Here is a 22242-nt window from a genome sequence, read left to right on the forward strand (position 1 = left end):
CTTCACAGGTCAATATTTACATGAGGAACAGGCATTTAAGACACAGTTATTTTCATACTGACCACAGTTGGCCTATTACTTTGTGGAAAAATCCTTTAGGAAGGGAGCAGCATTAACAGTGGATTTCATCTTTGTTTTTTTCTTTGACTCTGGATTGGCATTGGGTGTAGACTAAGTTACATGATCCTTGGATTTTGATGATGATTCAGAACCTGGACCATAATGCAGGCGTGAGAGTCAGAATCTCAGAAGGGGCAGGAAGAGTCTCCTGAACAATCACATGATGACCTTCAGGGTAGAGGCTGGGGTAGCGGGGCTGAGGGGTGTTCCAGATTCCCTTCTTTTCATTGTAAATGACTTGCTATCTGTTGTGAGTGGACTGGGTTCAAGTCCCTGCCATATAGAGAGCTCAACATTTGCCTCATGGAATGAACATGGTTTTACTGCCAGAAGTAAGTAAAAGCTTTAACTGTCAGGTAGCCCCTCTATTTGATATCTGCCCAAAGTAGGGCTATAAGTTAACTATAGCAAAACAAAAGTCAGTATTTTTGGTGGATGATCCTTAATATCCAACAGAGTCCTCTTTAAAAGTGTAAAGCTCTGAGCGCTTGTGTTTATGCACATTTCTCCCCCGACTGGGGAGAAGACTTAATAATTCATCAGGTTCTCAAAAGGGCCTATGACACAAGAATGTTTAAGAAACACTGTTATACAGCAAATGTCTCATTGTTTTCTAGACCTGTTCTCTGCAACCGGCTTGTCTTAGAGGGCGCACCCAGCAATTCTCACCAATAAGGGGAATCACTTGACAGATACTTGACTCAAGATTTTTCTGCTGTCGAGGGGGTATTTGGTCATACTTGCCCTAAACTGTTTGCAGGTTATGATCTGTACTTGCTTAGGCTGCTGTGGAGGTGGGAGTGAGAGGAATGGGGGGACGGGAGCCTTGTCTCAGAGAGGCTCTTTAAGTTTTCATTTAAAGGAAGTTTCCACACCTAAAAAGATATGAAAATCAATGGTGAAGAATTGGGGATGGGGAGGTGGGGACTGTCACCCTTTGGTCTGTGTACTGGAGGAAATTCAAACACCATTTGAGAAGATTTAAGGGCTTACTTGGGAGCGTTCTCTTGACACAGCTCCGAGGTGGGTGGACCCGTCAGGTCCCTCAGTGTTCATGGGCCTGGGGGTGTTGCCATACTACCCCCAACATGCATGGTCTTGCAGGCACTTGTCAGGTGCATCCCTTTGAATTCAGAGCTGCACAGCACTCATGAGCCAGGGCCTGGGGAAGCAGCCATCCACTCCTCTACAGATCCTACAACTTAATCCTGGAGCAACCCGGACCAGCAGAGGTCAGAGTATTTTGGCCCCTCGTAGACCTGACCTGACTGAGTTGTCCCCAGAGTGATGTATTGGTCCGCACTGAGGGACACTGTGAGAAGCAGCCTCCAAAGTGTGTGTTGGTTTGAAGCAGTTTATTGTGGAGGGTGCTGTATTCTGCATTCTCTCCACAAGGACCCATGAGATAAATTTCTCTTGGATCTCAGGTCAAGGAGCAGCATCTTTTTTATTTTATTTTATTTTTATTTTTAAATTTTTAAATTTTATTTTATTTATTTTTTTATACAGCAGGTTCTTATTAGTCATCAATTTTATACACCTCATTGTATACATGTCAATCCCAATCGCCCAATTCATCACACACACCCCCACCGCCACCCCCCACACACACAGCTTTCCTCCCTTGGTATCCATACGTTTGTTCTCTACATGTGTGTCTCAATTTCTGCCCTGCAAACCGGCTCATCTGTACCATTTTTCTAGGATCCACATATATGCGTTAATATACGATATTTGTTTTTCTCTTTCTGACTTCCTTCACTATGTATGACAGTCTCCAGATACATCCACGTCTCTACAAATGACCCAATTTTGTTCCTTTTTATGGCTGAGTAATATCCCATTGTATATATGTACCACATCTTCTTTATCCATTCGTCTGTCAGTGGGCATTTAGGTTGCTTCCATGACCTGGCTATTGTAAATAGTGCTGCAATGAACATTGGGGGTGCATGTGTCTTTTTGAATTATGTTTTTCTCTGGGTATATGCCCAGTAGTGGGATTGCTGGATCATATGGTAATTCTATTTTTAGTTTTTTAAGGAACCTCCATACTGTTCTCCATAGTGGCTGTATCAATTTACATTCCCACCAACAGTGCAACAGGGTTCACTTTTCTCCACACCCTCTCCAGCATTTGTTGTTTGTAGATTTTCTGATGATGCCCATTCTAACTGGTGTGAGGTGATACCTCATTGTAGTTTTGATTTGCATTTCTCTAATAATTAGTGATGGGGCTTCCCTGGTGGCGCAGTGGTTGAGAGTCTGCCTGCCGATGCAGGGGACACGGGTTCGTGCCCCAGTCTGGGAAGATCCCACATGCCGTGGAGCGGCTGGGCCCGTGAGCCATGGCCGCTGAGCCTGCGCGTCCGGAGCCTGTGCTCCGCAACGGGAGAGGCCACAGCAGTGAGAGGCCCGCATACCGCAAAAAAAAAAAAAAAAAAAAAAAAAAAGAAAAAGAAAAAAAAATAATTAGTGATGTTGAGCAGCTGTTCATGTGCTTCTTGGCCATCTGTATGTCTTCTTTGGAGAAATGTCTATTTAGGTCTTCTTCCCATTTTTGGATTGGGTTGTTTGTTTTTTTAATACTGAGCTGCATGAGCTGTTTGTATATTTTGGAGATTAATCCTTTGTCCATTGATTCGTTTACAAATATTTTCTCCCATTCTGAGGGTTGTCTTGTCGTCTTGTTTATGGTTTCCTTTGCTGTGCAAAAGCTTTGAAGTTTCATTAGGTCCCATTTGTTTATTTTTGTTTTTATTTCCATTACTCTAGGAGGTAGATCAAAAAGATCTTGCTGTGATTTATGTCAAAGAGTGTTCTTCCTATGTTTTCCTCTAAGAGTTTTATAATGTCTGGTGTTACATTTAGGTCTTTAATCCATTTTGAGTTTATTTTTGTGTATAGTGTTAGGTAGTGTTCTAATCTCATTCTTTTACATGTATGTGTCCAGTTTTCCCAGAACCACTTATTGAAGAGACTGTCTTTTCTCCATTGTATATCCTTGCCTCCTTTGTCATAGATTAGTTGACCATAGGTGTGTGGGTTTATCTCTGGGCTTTCTATCCTGTTTCATTGATCTATGTTTCTGTTTATGTGCCAGTACCATATTGTCTTGATTACTGTAGCTTTATAATATATTCTGAAATTAGGGAGTCTGATTCCTCCAGCTCTGTTTTTTTCCCCTCAAGACTGCTTTGGCTATTCGGAGTCTTCTGTGTTTCCATACAAATTTTAAGATTTTTTGCTCTAGTTCTGTAAAAAATGCCATTGATTATTTGATAGGGATTGCACTGAATCTGTAGATTGCTTTGGGTAGTATGGTCATTTTCACAATATTGATTCTTCCAATCCAAGAACATGGTATATCTCTCCATCTGTTCGTATTATCTTTAATTTCTTTCATCAGTGTCTTATAGTTTTCTGCATACAGGTCTTTTGTCTCCGTAGGTAGGTTTATTCCTAGGTATTTTATTCTTTTTGTTGCAATGGTAAATGGGAGTGTTTCCTTAATTTCTCTTTCAGATTTTTCATCATTAGTATACAGGAATGCAAGAGACTTCTGTGCATTAATTTTGTATTCTGCAACTTTACCAAATTCATTGATTAGCTCTAGTAGTTTTCTGGTGGAATCTTTAGGATTCTCTATGTATAGTATCATGTCATCTGTGAACAGTGGCAGTTTTACTTCTTCTTTGACAATTTGTACTCCTTTTATTTCTTTTTCTTCTCTGATTGCCATGGCTAGGACTTCCAAAACTATGTTGAATAGTAGTGGTGAGAGTGGACATCCTTTTCTTGTTCCTGATCTTAAAGGAAATGCTTTCAGTTTTTCACCATTGAGAATGATGTTTTCTGTGGGTTTGTCGTATATGGCCTTTATTATGTTGAGGTAGTTTCCCTCTGTGCCTACATTCTGGAGAGTTTTTATCATAAATGGGTGTTGAATTTTGTCAAAAGCTTTTTCTGCATCTATTGAGATGATCATATGGTTTTTATTCTTCTGTTTGTTAATATGGTGTATCACATTGATTGATTTGCATATATTGAAGAATCCTTGCATCCCTGGGATAAATCCCACTTGATCATGGTGTATGATCCTTTTAATGTGTTGTTGGATTCTGTAGTATTTTGTTGAGGATTTTTGCATCCATATTCATCAGTGATATTGGTCTGTAATTTTCTTTTTTTATAGTATCTTTGTCTGGTTTGTGTATCAGGGTGATGGTGGCCTCATAGAATGAGTTTGGGAGTTTTCCTTCCTCTGCAATTTTTTGGAAGAGTTTGAGAAGGATGGGTGTTAGCTCTTCTGTAAATGTTTGATAGAATTCACCTGTGAAGCCATCTGGTCCTGGACTTTTGTTTGTTGGAAGATTTTTTTTTCCGTTTTAAATTTATTTATTTATTTTTGGCTGTTTTGGGTCTTCATTTCTATGCGAGGGCTTTCTCTAGTTGCGGCAAGCGGGGGCCACTCTTCATCACGATGCATGGGCAATTCACTATCGTGGCCTCTCTTGTTGCGGAGTACAGGCTCCAGACATGCAGGCTCAGTAGTTTTGACTCATGAGCCTAGTTGCGCGGCATGTGGGATCTTCCCAGACCAGGGCTAGAGCCCGTGTCCCCTGCATTGGCAGGCAGATTCTCAACCACTGTGCCACCAGGGAAGCCCTGGAAGATTTTAAATCACAGTTTCAATTTCATTACTTGTGATTGGTCTGTTCATATTTGCTCTTTCTTCCTGGTTCAGTCTTGGAAGGTTATACATTTCGAAGAATTTGTCCGTATCTTCCCGGTTGTCTATTTTATTGGCATAGAGTTGCTTGTGGTAGTCTCTTACGATGCTTTGTGTTTCTGTGGTGTCTTTTGTAACTTCTCCTTTTTCATTTCTAATTTTATGGATTTGAGTCCTCTCCCTCTTTTTCTTGATGAGTCTGGCTAATGGTTTATCAATTTTGTTTATCTTCTCAAAGAACCAGCTTTTAGTTTTATTGATCTTTGCTATTGTTTTCTTTGTTTCTATTTCATTTATTTCTGCTCTGATCTTTATGATTTCTTTCCTCCTACTAACTTTGGGTTTTGTTTGTTCTTCTTTCTCTAGTTCCTTTTGGTGTAAGGTTAGATTGTTTATTTGATATTTTTCTTGTTTCTTTAGGTTGGCTTGTATTGCTATAAACTTCCCTCTTAGAAGTGCTTTTGCTGCATCCCATACGTTTTGGATCATCGTGTTTTCACTGTAATTTGTCTCTAGGTATTTTTTGATTTCCTCTTTGAGTTCTTCAGTGGTCTCTTGGTTATTTAGTAACGTATTGTTTAGCCTCCATGTGTTTGTGTTTTTTATGTTTCTTTCCCTGTAATTGATTTCTAATTTCATAGTTTTGTGGTCCGAAAAGATGCTTGATATGATTTCAATTTTCTTAAATTTACTGAGGCTTGATTTGTGACCCAAGGTGTGATCTATCCTGGAGAATGTCCTGTGCGCACTTGAGAAGAAAGTGTAATCTGCTGTTTTTGGATGGAACGTCCTATAAATATCAATTAAATCTGTCTGCTCTATTGTGTCATTTAAAGCTTCTGTTTATTTATTTTCATTTTGGATGATCTGTCCATTGGTGTAAGTGAGGTGTTAAAGTCCGCCACTATTATTGTGCTACTGTCAATTTCCTATTTTATAGCTGTTAGCATTTGCCTTATGTATTGAGGTGCTCCTATGTTGGGTGCATATATATTTATAATTGTTATATCTTCTTCTTGGATTGATCTCTTGATCATTATGTAGAGTCCTTCCTTGTCTCATGTAACATTCTTTATTTTGAAGTCTATTTTATCTGATATGAGTATTGCTACTCCAGCTTTCTTTTGATTTCCACTTGCATGGAATACCTTTTTCCATCCCCTCACTTTCAGTCTGAATGTGTCCCTAGGTCTGAAGTGGGTCTCTTGTAGACAGCATATATATGGGTCTTGTTTTTGTATCCATTCAGCAAGCCTGTGTCTTTTGGTTGGAGTAGTTAATCCATTCATGTTTAAGGTAATTATCGATATGTATGTTCCTATGACTATTTTCTTAATTGTTTTGGGTTTGTTTTTGTAGGTCCGTTTCTTCTCTTGTGTTTCTCACTTAGAGAAGTTCCTTTAGCATTTGTTGGAGAGCTGGTTTGGTGGTGCTGAATTCTCTTAGCTTTTGCTTGTCTGTAACGGTTTTGATTTCTCTGTTGAATCTAAATGAGATCCTTGCCGGGTAGAATAATCTTGGTTGTAGGTTCTTCCCTTTCATCACTTTAACTATATCATGCCACTCCCTTCTGGCTTGTAGAGTTTCTTCTGAGAAATCAGCTGTTAACCTTATGGGAGTTCCCTTTTATATTATTTGTCATTTTTCCCTTGCTGCTTTTAATAATTTTTCTTTGTCTTTAATTTTTGTCAGTTTGATTACTATGTGTCTTGGTGTGTTTCTCCATGGGTTTATCCTGTATGGGACTCTCTGCGCTTCCTGGACTTGGGTGGCTATTTCCTTTCCCATGTTAGGGAAATTTTCAAGTATAATCTCTTCAAATATTTTCTCTGGTCCCTTCTCTCTCTCTTCTGCTTCTGGGACCCCTATAATGCGAATGTTGTTGCATTTAATGTTGTCCCAGAGGTCTCTTAGGCTGTCTTCATTTCTTTTCATTCTTTTTTCTTTATTCTGTTCTGCAGCAGTGAATTCCCACATTCTGTCTTCCAGGTCACTTATCCGTTCTTCTGCCTCAGCTATTCTGCTATTGATTCCTTGTAATGTAGTTTTCATTTCAGTTATTTCATCAGTATTTTTCATCTCTGTTTGTTTGTTCTTTAATTCTTCTAGGTCTTTGTTAAACATTTCTTGCATCTTGTCGATCTTTGCCTCCATTCTTTTTCCAAGGTCCTGGATCATCTTCACTATCATTATTCTGAATTCTTTTTCTGGAAGGTTTCCTATTTCCACTTCATTTAGTTTTTTTTCTGGGGTTTTATCTTGTTCCTTCATCTTGTACATAGGTCTCTGCCTTTTCATCTTGTCTATCTTTCTGTGAATGTGGTTTTTGTTCCACAGGCTGCAGGATTGTAGTTCTTCTTGCTTCTCTAGGAGCAGCATCTTTTAAGGAATGGGTTTATGATTCTAATATGGCTTCCGTGATTTAGAAAACTGCTCATAGCAGATATAGGATGAATTATTTAATAATGATTTGATGACAGATATTTAATTTGAAAAAAAAGGTTAGATCTTACCTCATATCGTCCCCCAAAGTAAAGTACAGATAGATAAAGAGCTAAATGTAAAATACAAGACTACAAATATTAGGGAAAATAGGAGAATATTCTAATAACCTTGGAGAGTTAAAACCTCAAACAAGGTACAAAATTTAAAGGAAATGAAGAAAATAATTGATAAATTATTAGCAACAAAAATTTTTGCATGTAATGTATACTTAAATAAAGTTAAGGTGAAAGTGATAGACAATGGGAGAGTATCTTCAGTGTGTAACCATCAAAGAACTAACATCTACAGTATAATTAGAAAATAAAACGAATTCCTAAAAATCAAGGAGAAAAAGACAATTGGTCTGATGAAGTAATAGAAGAAACATATAAATGTGTCTTTCACAGAAGGAAAAATGCAAATAGCTGTAAATATAGGAAAAAATGCTCAATCTTAGTAGTAACTATGTTAACTAAAAAGAAATATATTTTTTTCTCACATAAAGTTGGCAACAGTTTAACAGACTGACAACACTGAGTATTGTTGACAATATGAGAAAACGTGCTCTACAGTGCATGGCTATGTAGACTGCTGTGAAGTTTTGGGAGTTTAATTTGGCAAGTGCTCATTAAAATTAAAGATCCATCTATGCCTCAACTCAGAAATTCTACTCCTGTACTTGTATAAAGAGCTTTGCACAATAATATTTTCTGCAGTATTGTTTATAACATCAAGCATTGAAAAAGACTTGAATATCCATCATTATGGGAACTATTGATTGTGGATTCCTCCCCACCTTGGAACAGTGAAGAACCAAGGAGGTTGGGCGCGATATTTGGAGCAACACTGATAAAGTTCTCTTATCATTAGCATTGCTTAGAATTGTCCGTGCCTGGTGCAAGGTGATAATTAAAAAGACTGACTTTGATTGGATTTATTATTGTTTTAAAATTCTCAACAGGCAATGCACCCTTACTGCTTGCACCCTGGACGGCTTGCTCCCACTCTCACTCCCTGCTGAAGACCGCCACGATGCAATCTTTTGCAGGTACTGTGCAGAGATCTGTGTGCTCTGACTTTTCCATCACATACTGTTAGGAGAAAGAGGTGGAAGAATATGGGGAGTAGGATGCCGATTTTGCTAAAACACAGATGCATTTACAGAACTATATTTCTAAATGTGCTATACATGTATGATACACAAATACAAATGTAGTCATTTGGGGAGAGATGGCAGGGGTTTAGGGTTGTGCTCAAAGGAGACTATATCTGTATGTTTTAATAATTTTTATATTCACTTATTTATATAACGTGTAAGTATGCAAATAGTATATATATATATATATATATATATATATATATATATATACTTTTTTTGGGGGGGTGGGGTGTCAAGAACTGCCCTAGTAAACTAAATAGAAGGGAGGACGAGGAGGGCCAGGGTTTTGAAGTCCCCAGAAGTGCAACGCCATCGCCACCTAGTGGTAGGGAAAGGACACTGCCGAGGAGGCAGACACAGCAGACTTTCTGGATCGTTTCTGCTGGCCCTTGCCTTCTCCCTGTTGACGCCTTGCAAGGATTAACAGCAGAAGACAATTTACAAGCCACCTCAGAATAAATAGGAAGCTTCAGGCACCTAGTTATGGTGGATAGGTGGCATTTTATACCTGCCAGTGAATCATGCAGACAACTCTCAAGAATATCCCTTGAAGCGTCACCCAGAGTCCCTGGAAAACAGTCTCCACTTGAGCTAGGTGATAATGATTCACAGTTGAACAGAATTTTATATTTCTCTTTTATGATCACAACAATCTCACATGGCAGATTTTTAATGATCTTATTTTACAGAGGAGAAAATGAGAGCTTGGACAAAAACTCTAGGCAACATATTAGCAGGTCAGGCAGCACTGATGCTAAATTCTGTGACCTGAGGACCTCTGAGTACACGACTGTCTTTTTGTTTTAATTTTTTTTTTCATGACTGTCTTAATGGGAGCCCCAGGATCAGGGATCTGGCTGACAATTCATAGAAGGTCACTGTAGCAGAGGCTGGTGATGTCCCAGGCTGTATCCCCCAGACCTACATGAGTTGCCTGCAGCCACAGGGGACGATCTGTGGCTCACTGATAGTTTCCCACCTCAGACCCGGCTCTCTCTCTTCTTTTCCATCTGAGGGGTTTCTCAGGCACCGTCCATGCAAACCTGGCTGTGTATGGAGTTTATGCCCACCCTGGGTGGGACCTCTCTCTACCAGTGGGAGACGGGAGACTAGGTAACTCTTCCCCATCTTCTAGTAGGAGAATTCTGAGCTGTGATCCACATGACTTCTCAGCGGGTCCCTGGTGGGATGGAGCCCCAGTTGCCTATATTGTATCTTCATTGGCTTTTCTCATTTTCCTGTTTCATTCTTGGGTTTCCTGGGATCGCCTCTCTCATAAACCTACATCCAAATCCTAAACTCCAGACCTGTTTTTGGTGGAACACAAACTAAGAATGCAAGGCACGGTAGCTGGGTACTATGGGAGATGCAATGACATTCAGAAAGTGGGTGTGGTTTCTCTAGGAGCCTAAAAAGTCAAGTTGATAGTAATGCAAGTAGCTCTGATGATGTGCCTACAGAAAGCAGAGGCAACATAACTAGATCTTCCATAAGGGTCACAGTTTCAAATAGTGCAATCCATTGCTTTTAGGCATTTAAACTTTCCAGGCTACATGTGTCCTTTTTGAGTTTAGAAAATACTGCTATGGGAAGGCCAGAGTCGGCATCACAAAGTTCAATATTCAGTTCATGGTGATCACAACCAGGAAGAGGTGAGGGCGAGGACACAGCATGATCACAGGCACAGAGCTGGGCATGAGCAGGGTTTATTCACAGAATATAAAATTAATCTGGTTAGGGGTCCATGAACTACCTGAAATTGTAAGCAAAGTGTGTGTGTGTGTATGTGTTTGTATGTACAGGTCCATTTTTCTAGGGAGAGATTCTATAGCTTTAATCAGATTCTCTAAGGTGGTTCATGAGGTAAACCGTGAGGGAGGCGGCACTGAGGCTTCCAAGGAGGCTTGTGACGGGGACTAAAAGTCACAGAATGTTAGTAAACTGTGCCCTGAATTATCACATTGAAACAATACTGACTGTGCCGTTGTGCTGTGTTCTAGGACAGCTCTTTATAAAGTTATCTTATTCACTCATCACAACCATTCTTTGAAGTGGGTTCTAATATTATCTCCATTTGACAGATGAGGAAACTGAGACCTAAAAAGATGCCTTGTCCAAGGTCACACAGCTGGATTTGAACTCGAGCAGGCTGACTCTAAACCCCATAGCCTTAACCCCACACCAGTGGCCATCAGACTTTAATGCACAGAAGAAGCACCAAGAAAGCTTGTTATAACAGAGATGCCTGGGCACCATCCCCAGAATTTCTGATTCAGCAGCTCTGGGGCAGGGCCTGAGGATCTGCATTTCTAACAAGTTTCCAGGTGCTGCTGTGGCTGCTGGTCTGGGGGCCACACTTTGCAAACCCACTTTGAACTCTAAGCTTTCATCTCCAGAGAGGAGGGCATGGAGCCTCCAAGAGTTGTGACTGAGCAGCAAAACCAAGATGAGAATCCGGTTCTATGGATTCTGAACCCGGGACTCTCCACACCACTCCTGCTTGGAGGAGGGCACAGCCTACTGAAAAATGTGTGTGTGCTTGCACGCACCCAGCTTTATTACCTGATGTGTGTCCAGCTCCGGGGGATGGCCGCTGGGGGAAGATAATTCCTTGCTTGGCTCCTCCGAGCCCACCCGGGCCCTTCTCCACCTCCTGGCCCTCCGATCTTCAAGGTGGGGGGCCTCCTCAGGCTCGCTGCTGTCTGAGGTCTCCCTGCTGGCTGCCTGGGGGTTGAAGTTCACGTCTAGCTTTCCCTGTAGGCGCATCTTCTCGGCTGAGGGATTCCTGGGGGCCTTCCTCTGCAACCAGGTCAGCCCGGCCCGGCGCCCAGCTTCCCGGGAAGAGCCTGCCGAGGAGGTTTCTGAGTCAGAGCACATGGCCTCGGGGTTGGGGGAGAGCCCAGAGTAGGCGGAGGGGCCTTGGTTTGAGCCCTGGGCTTGCATGGGCTGAGGCTGGGGGTTCCTGGGCAGGCTCTGGGGCTGTGGGCACAGCATGCTCAAGGCCTCCTTCCAGTCAAAATCCTCCTCGCTGTCAGAGCCCATCTCATCGTAGGCGGACGCCACGCTGGAGGCCGCCTCCAGGGCCTGAAATGTGCCACTCTTAGGTTTGGCCAGCAGGCGGGTTGGGGGCAGAGCCCCATCCTTCAGGGCCATCCAGTTCCCGTCAGGGCTCTGCAAAACTGGGGCCACATCTGCAGGCAGGAGGGAGAGAGAAGTCAGAGAGGGGCTGTTACTGCCTTAGAACAAGGGGCCCCGCAAAGACCTCCCCTGTGCCCCTCTTCCTAGAGCACTTTCTGGTCTCCCTGCCCATATGTGGCCTCCTCCTTCCCTGAGTTGCTGTGACAGACTGTCTGGTTCATTCCATGATCCAACTTGGGTTCTGGCTGATCACGCACAGGGCTGGGCCCTCCTCCCCGATGACAAGGGCCCTGCGGCAGGGTCTGGGTCCCAGTCATCTCTTTGGCCTGCACTGTCCCAAAGCCAGCTCGTGCAGAGGAAAGAGCAGAGGCTGGGAAGTCAGGGGGCCAGGGCAGAGAGCACGCTCAGCCACTTAGCTGCAGTGTGAGTCTCCGAGCTTGGGTCTCTGGTTGGTGAAAAGGGCACAGCTAATACTTCTCTGGGCTGCTGAGAGGATGAAATGAGGTGAGGCTCATAAAGTGTATTACACATACCTGCTCAGAGCAAAAGATGAATTCTTAACAGCTCTTTCCCCCTTGCCTATAAATGAGGCCACTGTAGGGCAGGGCAAAGAACAAGAACTTTGAATTCAGGCAGAGCCAGGGCTGAGCCCCAGTCCTGGCCATTACTAGCAGGTGACCTTGGTCAGAGAGCATCTCTGAGCCTGTCGGTGGGGACAGTGTGACCCTCCCGGGCTGTCAGAGGATTTTTATGAGACAACATATGTGAAGCATCCATCACAGTGCCTACTACAATGAGGGCCCCCAACTATTTTTATCCTCCATCTATTGAATTGAATTATACCATTATTATTTAACACCTGACTGGATCAGCACCTGTGTACTCCTTGTACATGCATATAGAAGACAGATATGTTTATACCCTACGTCTGTACCCTATAGTTCCTCTTCAGTACTACAACAACGCTGTTTCCACTGACTGTGTGAACATTCAAAAGAGAGGCTAACCAGGGTATTATTACCTTGGACATGTTATGGGCTCTACCTGTGATAATAGTAGGTCTTCTGGGAAAAAGGGCTCTGTTTTGTTGGCGTCTTCCCCAGTGCCATGCCCCAAGATCAACAGTCAGGTACTGCAGAAGGCAGTGACTAAAGGGCCCATCAGGGTTTCTCCAGAAATGCTCAGGCTCTCTCTCAGATGCAGCTAGTAATGGCCAGTGAGCAGCAATCTTGCTTTTCCTAAGGCTTTCTCTGGTTACCAGAGTCTGTGCTGGCTGCCCTGAGGCAGGATGGAATCACCACCTCCTAGGAGCAGCCCTGACCAATGACTGGGGAGCTAGGGGATAAGTACCCCAACTCCCTTGCCCATTGGAACTCTTAGAGTTCCCCAGTGGGGCAAGTTCGTCACCCATGGTCGTACCCTGCTTCATAACAAGTCATTTGTTGCCTATTTTCCCTTCCCTGTATCATATCCCTACTCTCTGCCCTGTGGTTCCAGGTTCACCTCCAAATAAACTATAGGCCCTCAGATCTTTTTTTTTTTTTTAAATGGCCTTTATTATGTTGAGGTAGGTTCCCTCTATGCCCACTTTCTGGGGAGTTTTTTATCATAAATGGGTGTTGAATTTTGCCAAAAGCTTTTTCTGCATCTATTGAGATGATCATATGGTTTTTATTCTTCTGTTAATATGGTGTATCACATTGATTTGCGTATATTGAAGAATCCTTGCATCCCTGGGATAAATCCCACTTGATCATGGTGTATGATCCTTTTAATGTGTTGTTGGATTCTGATTGCTAGTATTTTGTTGAGGATTTTTGCTTCTATATTCATCAGTGATATTGGTCTTCAATTTTCTTTTTTTGTAGTATCTTTGTCTGGTTTGTGTATCAGGGTGATGGTGGCCTCATAGAATGAGTTTGGGAGTTTTCCTTCCTCTGCAATTTCTTGGAAGAGTTTGAGAAGGATGGGTGTTAGCTCTTTTCTAAACGTTTGATAGAATTCACCTGTGAAGCCATCTGGTCCTGGACTTTTGTTTGTTGGAAGATTTTAAATCAGTTTCAAGTTCATTTCTTGTGATTGGTCTGTTCATATTTTCTATTTCTTCCTGGTTCAGTCTTGGAAGTTTATACCTTTCTAAGAATTTGTCCATTTCTTCCAGGTTGTCCATTTTATTGGCATAGAGTTGCTTGTGGTAGTCTCTTAGGATGCTTTGTATTTCTGAGGTGTCTGTTGTAACTTCTCCTTTTTCATTTCTAATTTTATTGATTTGAGTCCTCTCCCTCTTTTTCTTGATAGTCTGGCTAATGGTTTGTCAATTTTGTTTATCTTCTCAAAGAACCAGCTTTTAGTTTTATTGATCTTTGCTATTGTTTTCTTTGTTTCTATTTCATTTATTTCTGCTCTGATCTTTATGATTTCTTTCCTTCTACTAACTTTGGGTTTTGTTTGTTCTTCTTTCTCTAGGTCCTTTAGGTGTAAGGTTAGATTGTTTATTTGAGATTTTTCTTGTTTCTTGTGTAGGCTTGTATTGCTATAAACTTCCCTCTTAGAACTGCTTTTGCTGAATCCCATAGGTTTTGGATCATCATGTTTTCATTGTAATTTGTCTCTAGGTATTTTTTGATTTCATCTTTGATTTCTTCAGTGATCTCTTGGTTATTTAATAACATATTGTTTAGCCTCCATGTGTTTGTGTTTTTTATGTTTTTTTCCCTGTAATTGATTTCTAATCTCACAGCGTTGTGGTCAGAAAAGATGCTTGATATGATTTCAGTTTTTCTTAAATTTACTGAGGCTTGATTTGTGATCCAAGATGTGATCTATCCTAGAGAATGTTCCATGTGCACTCGAGAAGAAAGTGTAACCTGCTGTTTTTGGATGGAATGCCCTATAAATATCAATTAAATCCATCTGGTCTATTGTGTCATTTAAAGCTTGTGTTTCCTTATTAATTTTCTGTTTGGATGATCTGTCCATTGGTGTAAGTGAGGTGTTAAAGTCCGCCACTATTATTGTGTTACTGTCGATTTCCTCTTTTATAGCTGTTAGCAGTTGCCTTATGTATTGAGGTGCTCCTATGTTGGGTGCATATATATTTATGATATATCTTCTTCTTGGATTGATCTCTTGATCATTATGTAGAGTCCTTCCTTGTCTCATGTAACATTCTTTATTTTGAAGTCTATTTTATCTGATATGAGTATTGCTACTCCAGCTTTCTTTTGATTTCCATTTGCATGGAATATCTTTTTCCATCCCCTCACTTTCAGTCTGAATGTGTCCCTAGGTCTGAAGTGGGTCTCTTGTAGACAACATATATATGGGTCTTGTTTTTGTTTCCATTCAGTGAGCCTGTGTCTTTTGGTTGGAGCACTTAATCCTTTCACATTTAAGGTAATTATCGATATGTATGTTCCTATGACCATTTTCTTAATTGCTGTGGATTTGTTTTTGTAGGTCTTTTTCTTCTCTTGTGTTTCCCACTTAGAGAAGTTCCTTTAGCATTTGTTGTATAGCTGGTTTGGTGGTGCTGAATTCTCTTAGCTTTTGCTTGTCTGTAAAGCTTTTGATTTCTCCATCGAATCTGAATGAGATCCTTGCCAGGTAGAGTAATCTTGGTTGTAGGTTCTTCCCTTTCATCACTTTAAATATATCATGGCACTCCCTTCTGGCTTGTAGAGTTTCTGCTGAGAAATCAGCTGTTAACCTTATGGGAGTTCCCTTGTATGTTATTTGTCATTTTTCCCTTGTCACTTTCAATAATTTTTCTTTGTCTTTAATTTTTGTCAATTTGACTACTATGTGTCTTGGCGTGTATCTCCTTGGGTTTATCCTGTATGGGACTCTCTGCACTTCCTGGACTTGGGCGGCTATTTCCTTTCCCATGTTAGGGAAGTTTTCAACTATAATCTCTTCAAGTATTTTCTCAAGTCCTTTCACTCTCTCTTCTCCTTCTGGGACCCCTAAAATGCGAATGTTGTTGCGTTTAAAGTTGTCCCAGAGGTCTCTTAGGCTGTCTTCATTGCTTTTCATTCTTTTTTCTTTATTCTGTTCTGCAGCAGTGAATTCCACAGTTCTGTCTTCCAGGTCACCTATCCGTTTTTCTGCCTCAGTTATTCTGCTATTGATTCCTTCTAGTGTAGTTTTCATTTCAGTTATTGTATTGTTCATCTCTGTTTGTTTGTTCTTTAATTCTTCTAGGTCTTTGTTAAACATTTCTTGCATCTTGTTGATCTTTGCCTCCATTCTTTTTCCGAGGTCCTGGATCATCTTCACTATCATTATTCTGTATTCTTTCTCTGGAAGGTTTCCTATCTCCACTTCATTTAGTTGTTTTTCTGGGGTTTATCTTGTTCCTTCATCTGGTACATAGCCCTCTGCCTTTTCATCTTGTCTATCTTTCTGTGAATATGGTTTTTGTTCCACAGGCTGCAGGATTGTACTTCTTCTTGCTTCTGCTGTCTGTCAGATCTTTGTATTAGGGTCCATTTCTGGGGTAAGCCAAACAGACACCCACATGATGCAAATGTGCAGACTTGCCCCATCAGTGGAGCATTCACTCTCAGGGGAAAGGTGTATCCTTGGGGTGTTACAATTAGTCGCTAAGTCTGCCCTCAGGACCATCTTTGGGGCTCTGAATCTGATGCTTCTTCTCAGTGGCACACCCTTGGCCTTCTCTCTTTGAGGAGCTGGCTACTCTGTTCTCTGAGCTTTGCCAAAAAGCTTTCTTTTTTTTTTTTTAACACTTAAACTATATCTTATTTTTGTGGTTGTCTCTCCCGCCCCCCATCCCCCACCCCTGACCATGAGCTCCTTGAGGGCAGGGCCACCTCTTCTTCACTGCTGGACCCCCAGCCCCTGGACAGTTCTGCAACCCATCCTGGGCTGGTAAAGACCACTCGCTTGTGAGCACAGGCACCCACAGGCTGCAGGGGAAGATGGGGCACTTGATGTGTGGCTCTACATGAGTCCAGCTGTCTTCAGCCTCTCCTGGGGCCATGGGAGGAAGCCAAAGAGAGAAGGCCCTAGTGACGCCACTCTGTGCCTGCCTCCAGGGTTGGCTGTGTTGTAGATGTGGTCCTGGGCCCTCCTCCAACACCCACTACATGGTGGGCTGGGGTCTGCCCATTACCAGCTCCTCTCTTCTTCTGCCTTTTATAATTCCAGATTGCATGTTGCTCTGGGAAAGCTAGAAGCTGGCCAGTTTTTATCTCAGCAAAAGCAGGGATGGCTCCATAAATGCCCAACCCCATGAAAACCTTGGTTGTCAAGCTGCATTGTGGGAAATTCTCAGAGCTCTGCCTGGGCTCCAGTACCATATTCCCTTTGTGCCCTGGGACACCCTCTGGGACCCTGCTCTCCTTCATCCTCTTCTTTCTCCAAATTCTCACTCTTTCATGATTGTGCAGACAAGTCACAGTTAGAAACTCAAGACCAGGAACTGTCCCCTGATCTTTATTTCCCAGCAATGAGCACATGTTGTGTATATGGCAGATGCTCAGTCAAGGTTTATGAAGTGAAAATGTGTTTGGGGGGGTCATGCATTACTTGCTGTAAGCACTGTCAAGACTGAAGACTGAAGGTGGGTTTACTCAGCCCACAGTGTCCCCTACAGCTGACCTCAACCATGGACCAACAGGCTCCAGAGCCAACCCTTCCCCTGAGGCATAAACAGAACTGCTGAAAATAGCCCAGTTGACGTTACCCTTCTAAGATGACCTCTGCCTCTGGCCCTCCTCTGTTCTACATTTGTGCTCTGCTGAGACTGAGAAGTGCCCCCAGGGAATAACCTGCTTCCTGCTAAACAGATCAGACATCTTTCAAGACTTCTGGGGTTGGCCTGGACATTTTAGCATGTTAAGGACCGAGCAGTCCTCAGAAAAACCAGCAGTTTTCCATACAAGTGCTTTTATATTTTTTATTTTAAATCTTCATCCTGAGAGATGCATGGATTTTTGAGCCAAGTATGAAATCATTTTTCTGTGTGTGATGTTGTTGAACTAAGTTTTTTGTCTCTATGCAACTGATAAATTACACATGGGTGCCTTAGTTTAGAGAAATTTATGCACAAAATCATGTTTTGAAAACCAAGATCCTTTGCAAATTTTTTTGTAATGCTCATAATAGTAGGAACGGTTTTGTGAAATGGAGTGTCTTTTAGAAGTGCTTATAATACCCCCTAAATTTGTTAGTTTCTAAGTCTGAACTTTGAAATGCTCTTTCTTTGTTGTTATTTGTTTACTTTTATGGTGTGGAGACACTTATTGCCATGAGTAGTTGAAAAGCCCTGCAAATGTTTGAGGACCACATTAGCTGTGGTATCTTGGATACTGAAATGAATGCCTGCTAGGTTGGATTGGTGTTCCTGGCCTACATATAATAAGACACCTTCTCCTAGTCCACATAGAACACGTAGTTAAAGGGGGGCTGTGTAGCCAAGTGATCTGAACACACTTGCCCATTCTCTCACGGGTCTCAGAAGGAAAACTGCCCATGTGGGAAACATGTCCACATTATATATTGTGTGCTGTGTGAGAGACCTCATGACTTGGTGGCCCAGCTGTCCCAAATGGGCACACCCCCACTCAGACTGATGGTAGGAAGGGCTGAGCAACCATACGACAGCCGAGAAGCCTCCCAACAGCATTTTTGAAACCCATAGACCAAGCACATGCTGCTTAGAACAGTTACTTGTCTCATCCGGCCTGTCCACGCTCTTCCAGCTGGGCAATGCCTCCTCCTCCCTCAGCTGCCTCGATGCAACCTCCAGCGAAGAGGTCCTCAGGACATCTTCTCTGCTGAGTGAGAACGCAGACTGTGACCGCTGTGGAAAGAAAAGAGGGGAAGGGGTGACCTTGTAAGGCACAGTCCCCAGGAGGAGTGCCTTCAGATTGGCAGGCGTCCCACTGCACGGAGAAGACGCAGCTGATGGTAATGGCTTTTCTCGTGTTGAGGTTTAGAAGTTGCAGATCAGTGCATCATGCCATATAATGGCACAAATGGTTCCTGTTTATTCCATTGCAAGCACGCAGGCCTGCCAGAAAGCATCAGAGATGTGGTGGAATCCTACAGAGCAGGTTCTCACATGGCTCCTGTTTCCCCAGCCATTCTCTCGGCCAAGATTTCTTAGGGCCAACTGTGTGTGATGAAAATGAGAGCATCTTCCCTTCAAAGACCTCCAAACTTGAGCATTTCAGCAGTCTAAGTAGAAAGTTATAGCGCAATCTAAGTGCTGCAATAGACAAGTGAACCAAGGATGATCAGTCCACAAGCCCAGAGCCTTTGCAACACATTCCCATTTAGTTAAAAAAAGGAAAATAAACTCGAACCTAAGGGCAAGTGGTAGAAAAGGGATTTCAAATGACTGACAAGAAACATGTTTGAGCCATATCATTTCTATATGTTACAAATGTTATTCTGAGAATCTGAAGCTCAAATGTTCTGTGTAGGGAATTTCATCAAACAGAAAGAGACCAATTTTTTCCATTGTCATTTAATGAAAGAATTCCCTTCTATTGGTGATTTACTTTGATCTTTTTATATGGGTGAAACAGGAACGAAAGCGTCTCTGAGATAGGAAGCAAAGTACCCATCTCTGACTCAGGCCCCAGGCAGTTTGGCACCACCAGCTGGCCAACCTCAACAACAACAGCCCTGCTGCCTGACTCATCTTGGTAACTTTCTTCCTCTCCCGCCACAGGTCCTGAGAGTAGGAGACAAGAGGGGAGCATGTTTGGAGAGCTGTGGGCAGGGCCCCTGGGCGGCTGAGGCTGGACTCAGGACTCAGCTGTATCTGGGCTCCAAGACCACCTCTGCTACAACACCTTGGCTGAGTGACTCAATTTGTTGAGAAGCAGAAACCTAATCTTGCTCTGCACACAGTAATTGCATAATAAGTGTGAGCTTTAAAAAGGTGTTTGAGAATAACAAAGGAGTATAGCAAACACTGGATCCAGGATATATAGGTGAGAAAATTGAGCATCATGACCAGGGTTTTGGGAGAGGACAATGCACTCTGTAGCCTTGCCCTGAAGGATGGTTAACGAGTCTGAGAAAAGACTCAGAGAGGGCTGAGGATCGAGCCCCAGCATCACCATCATCGCAGGCTAGGCCAGGGCCCAGCAGCCCGCAGACATAGGGCGTCTGGCACACTTTGTTGGAAAGGGTGGTACAGCCAGTTCTGGTCCAGAAAGAGTCATTGGAAACCTCTTCTGTTTCCCCTCACAAGACCTTGAGGCCGATCCAGGAGGAAGATGGGTTTGCATAACAAATACGGAACACTTTAAGCTGTGTACCAAGGGTCACAAACTGCTTCCCACCCCTTTGATTACAGAAGAGAGTATGACGGGTCTCCAGACCTGCCGTTCGATGCAGCGGTCACAGGTTAATGCAGCCCAGGAGTGGAGGAGCTCTCCCCCTCTTATCGATTAGATGAGATTCAGTGTGCATTCAGTTCAAACAGGCCACGGTCTGTGGAAAACCCCCTTCCTCAAGCTGGGCTGAGGGTCTTGGCTGCTTCTATTCTTGCTGTGTTATACGACACTCTATTGCAACATCTGTTTTTTTGCCTGGTGCAAGCAACTGAGGGAGGTTAATGGACTGCTAATGGTGACATCCTCAGCCCCTGGCACAGTAACTGGTACGGAACTGGAAATCAATGAATGTTTACTGTGGAGTGAATGTGATTTGGGGTCGGCTACAGGATAGGTTTTCACAAGTGCCTGATTATGATAATGATGATGATCTTACTAACTTCTTGGATGAGACTGGGGATCCAGAGAAACAAAGAAGAAGCCCACTGTCATCCTCACTTATGTCATGGAGGGCAAGGTCTTACTTGGAGGAGAGAAAAGCTAACACACACGTCAAGTGGCTCTCAGTTGGGTACCAGTTCCATCATTCCGAGGGCACAGCAAGCACTGACCCTGTCTCTAGCGCCCTGAACAGCTCTGATACTTCACAACAGCCAAGGTTTTCTTGGGGTTGGGTATCCAGGGAGCCATCTATAATTTTGTGAAATCCTTGACAACTGATGGGCAGCTATCACAGAGGCAGAGATTAAGGGTGACAGTCTGCTGGCAAGTCAAGTTATTAAAAATGGAGAAAAAAATCCTTCCATGGCAAACCCCCATATATTCAGGGGAACATACCCTTGACATGCCTCCCACCTTGGACTGGCAAGAAGACCCCCCTTCTGTGTGATCGCACGGCTCTTCCTGTCTCTCCTACAGTCCTATTCCAACATATCGACTCCTCCACAGACTGTGAGCTCCTTGAAGACAGGGATGGTCTTTTGGGTGTGACCCTTGGTCCCATGTTTGTGACTGAATTTGTAGGATGTAAGACACAGGTGTGGCCCTAAGGAGCTGATGGCCTATTGCCAGGTGCAGTATTATTGCAGCCTCACCTGAGCAGTTTTCTATACCCTGGTCTTTATTTTTCTATCTTCAAACTTCTCAGTGTAAATCGCTGAATACATGTTTCAAAGAGAGGAAATGATAGTATTTCATTTTGCAGTGGCTCAAACAATATTTTATTTCTGTATGTGTGTGTCTGTAGGAGGTGGCTGGGCTCCCTTTCTATAGGACAGAAATGCTCCCTCACCTACAAAAGCCAAGATCAAAAAATGAAAAGTCTTTCTGTGGTCCCAACAGGGAAGATGGGATCTATGTTTTTCATGAGTTGAGGATGCCAGGCTTTTGTAATCTATTTCAGGCAAGCCATTGTTTCACACTAGGAAAAACAGCTATACCCTGACAATCACAAAGAGCTGACTCCAGCGCATCTCAGGACACTGCGGCCTGCTGTCTCCAGCCAGGGTGGAAAAGCCCCAGACCCAAGACCCAGGTTTGCCACAAACTCATTGCAGTAAATGTATTGCCCAGAAGATGGCGCAACCACGACACTTTTACTTGCCAGTTGGTTCAACCTCTGTGGCTCTCGGGAAGTGATGGGATTACTTGATTAATTTATTTGCCTTGTTTCCCTGGCTGGGCCCTCTATGCCCACCCTTTCGTTCCCACCCACAGCTTTTGTTTTTCTTCCTCTTACCCACCCTAGGGTCCATGGAAGAAACAGGGCTGGTGATGTCAGGTCAGGCAGGCCTGAGTTACAGTGTCTGCATGTCTATGCTGGGGGCCTGGGCATGGAGGGTGGAGTCCATGGGTTCAGGAGTGTTAGCATGCCAGCAAAGCCTTGCAAAGATTGACTGAGAAGTTCAAACAGGCCCCGCCTCTTAACTCTTTGGGCATGAATGGGTAGTGTGTTGGGTAGAGTGTCCATGCCAGCTCCTCTTGCTATGTGGGATCTTGGGAGGATCTGTTCTAAGCTTCAGTTTCCTCACAGAAAGGAATCAGTGCCATGTCTAGCACACAGAATGCACTCAGTAAATATCAGTCAAAATAATAGCATTTATTAAGCTCTGCCACTGAGCCAGGGCAAGACCTCCATCCCCTCACTCAGTCCAATTGGGTGCACATGAGTGAGTTGCGGCAGCCTGGAATAACTTGCCCGAGCACAAGGTTGGTGCAGGGCAGATGCAGGGCTTGACCTTGGGTCTGTCTGGCTCCGAGGTGATGCTCTTCCATGCCCGCTTGCTACTGTGCCT

At 43.1% G+C, this 22242-nt stretch overlaps 1 protein-coding gene across 4 annotated transcripts in view; it reads right to left on the reverse strand.

The window, feature by feature from the left end:
• Positions 1–22242, reverse strand: part of MYRIP (myosin VIIA and Rab interacting protein) — a 178502-nt gene that overhangs the window by 46573 nt on the left and 109687 nt on the right. For all 4 annotated transcript variants that reach the window (XM_060110078.1, XM_060110077.1, XM_060110079.1 and 1 more), the window contains 2 exons: positions 18327–18459; positions 11058–11686 (listed from right to left, as the gene is read on the reverse strand). In XM_060110078.1, coding sequence (XP_059966061.1) covers positions 11058–11686; positions 18327–18459 — 762 coding nt within the window. The remainder of the gene's footprint in view (positions 1–11057; positions 11687–18326; positions 18460–22242) is intronic.

This window comes from Mesoplodon densirostris, chromosome 10, assembly GCF_025265405.1.
Source record: "Mesoplodon densirostris isolate mMesDen1 chromosome 10, mMesDen1 primary haplotype, whole genome shotgun sequence".
Classification (NCBI taxonomy): Eukaryota; Metazoa; Chordata; class Mammalia; order Artiodactyla; family Ziphiidae; genus Mesoplodon; species Mesoplodon densirostris.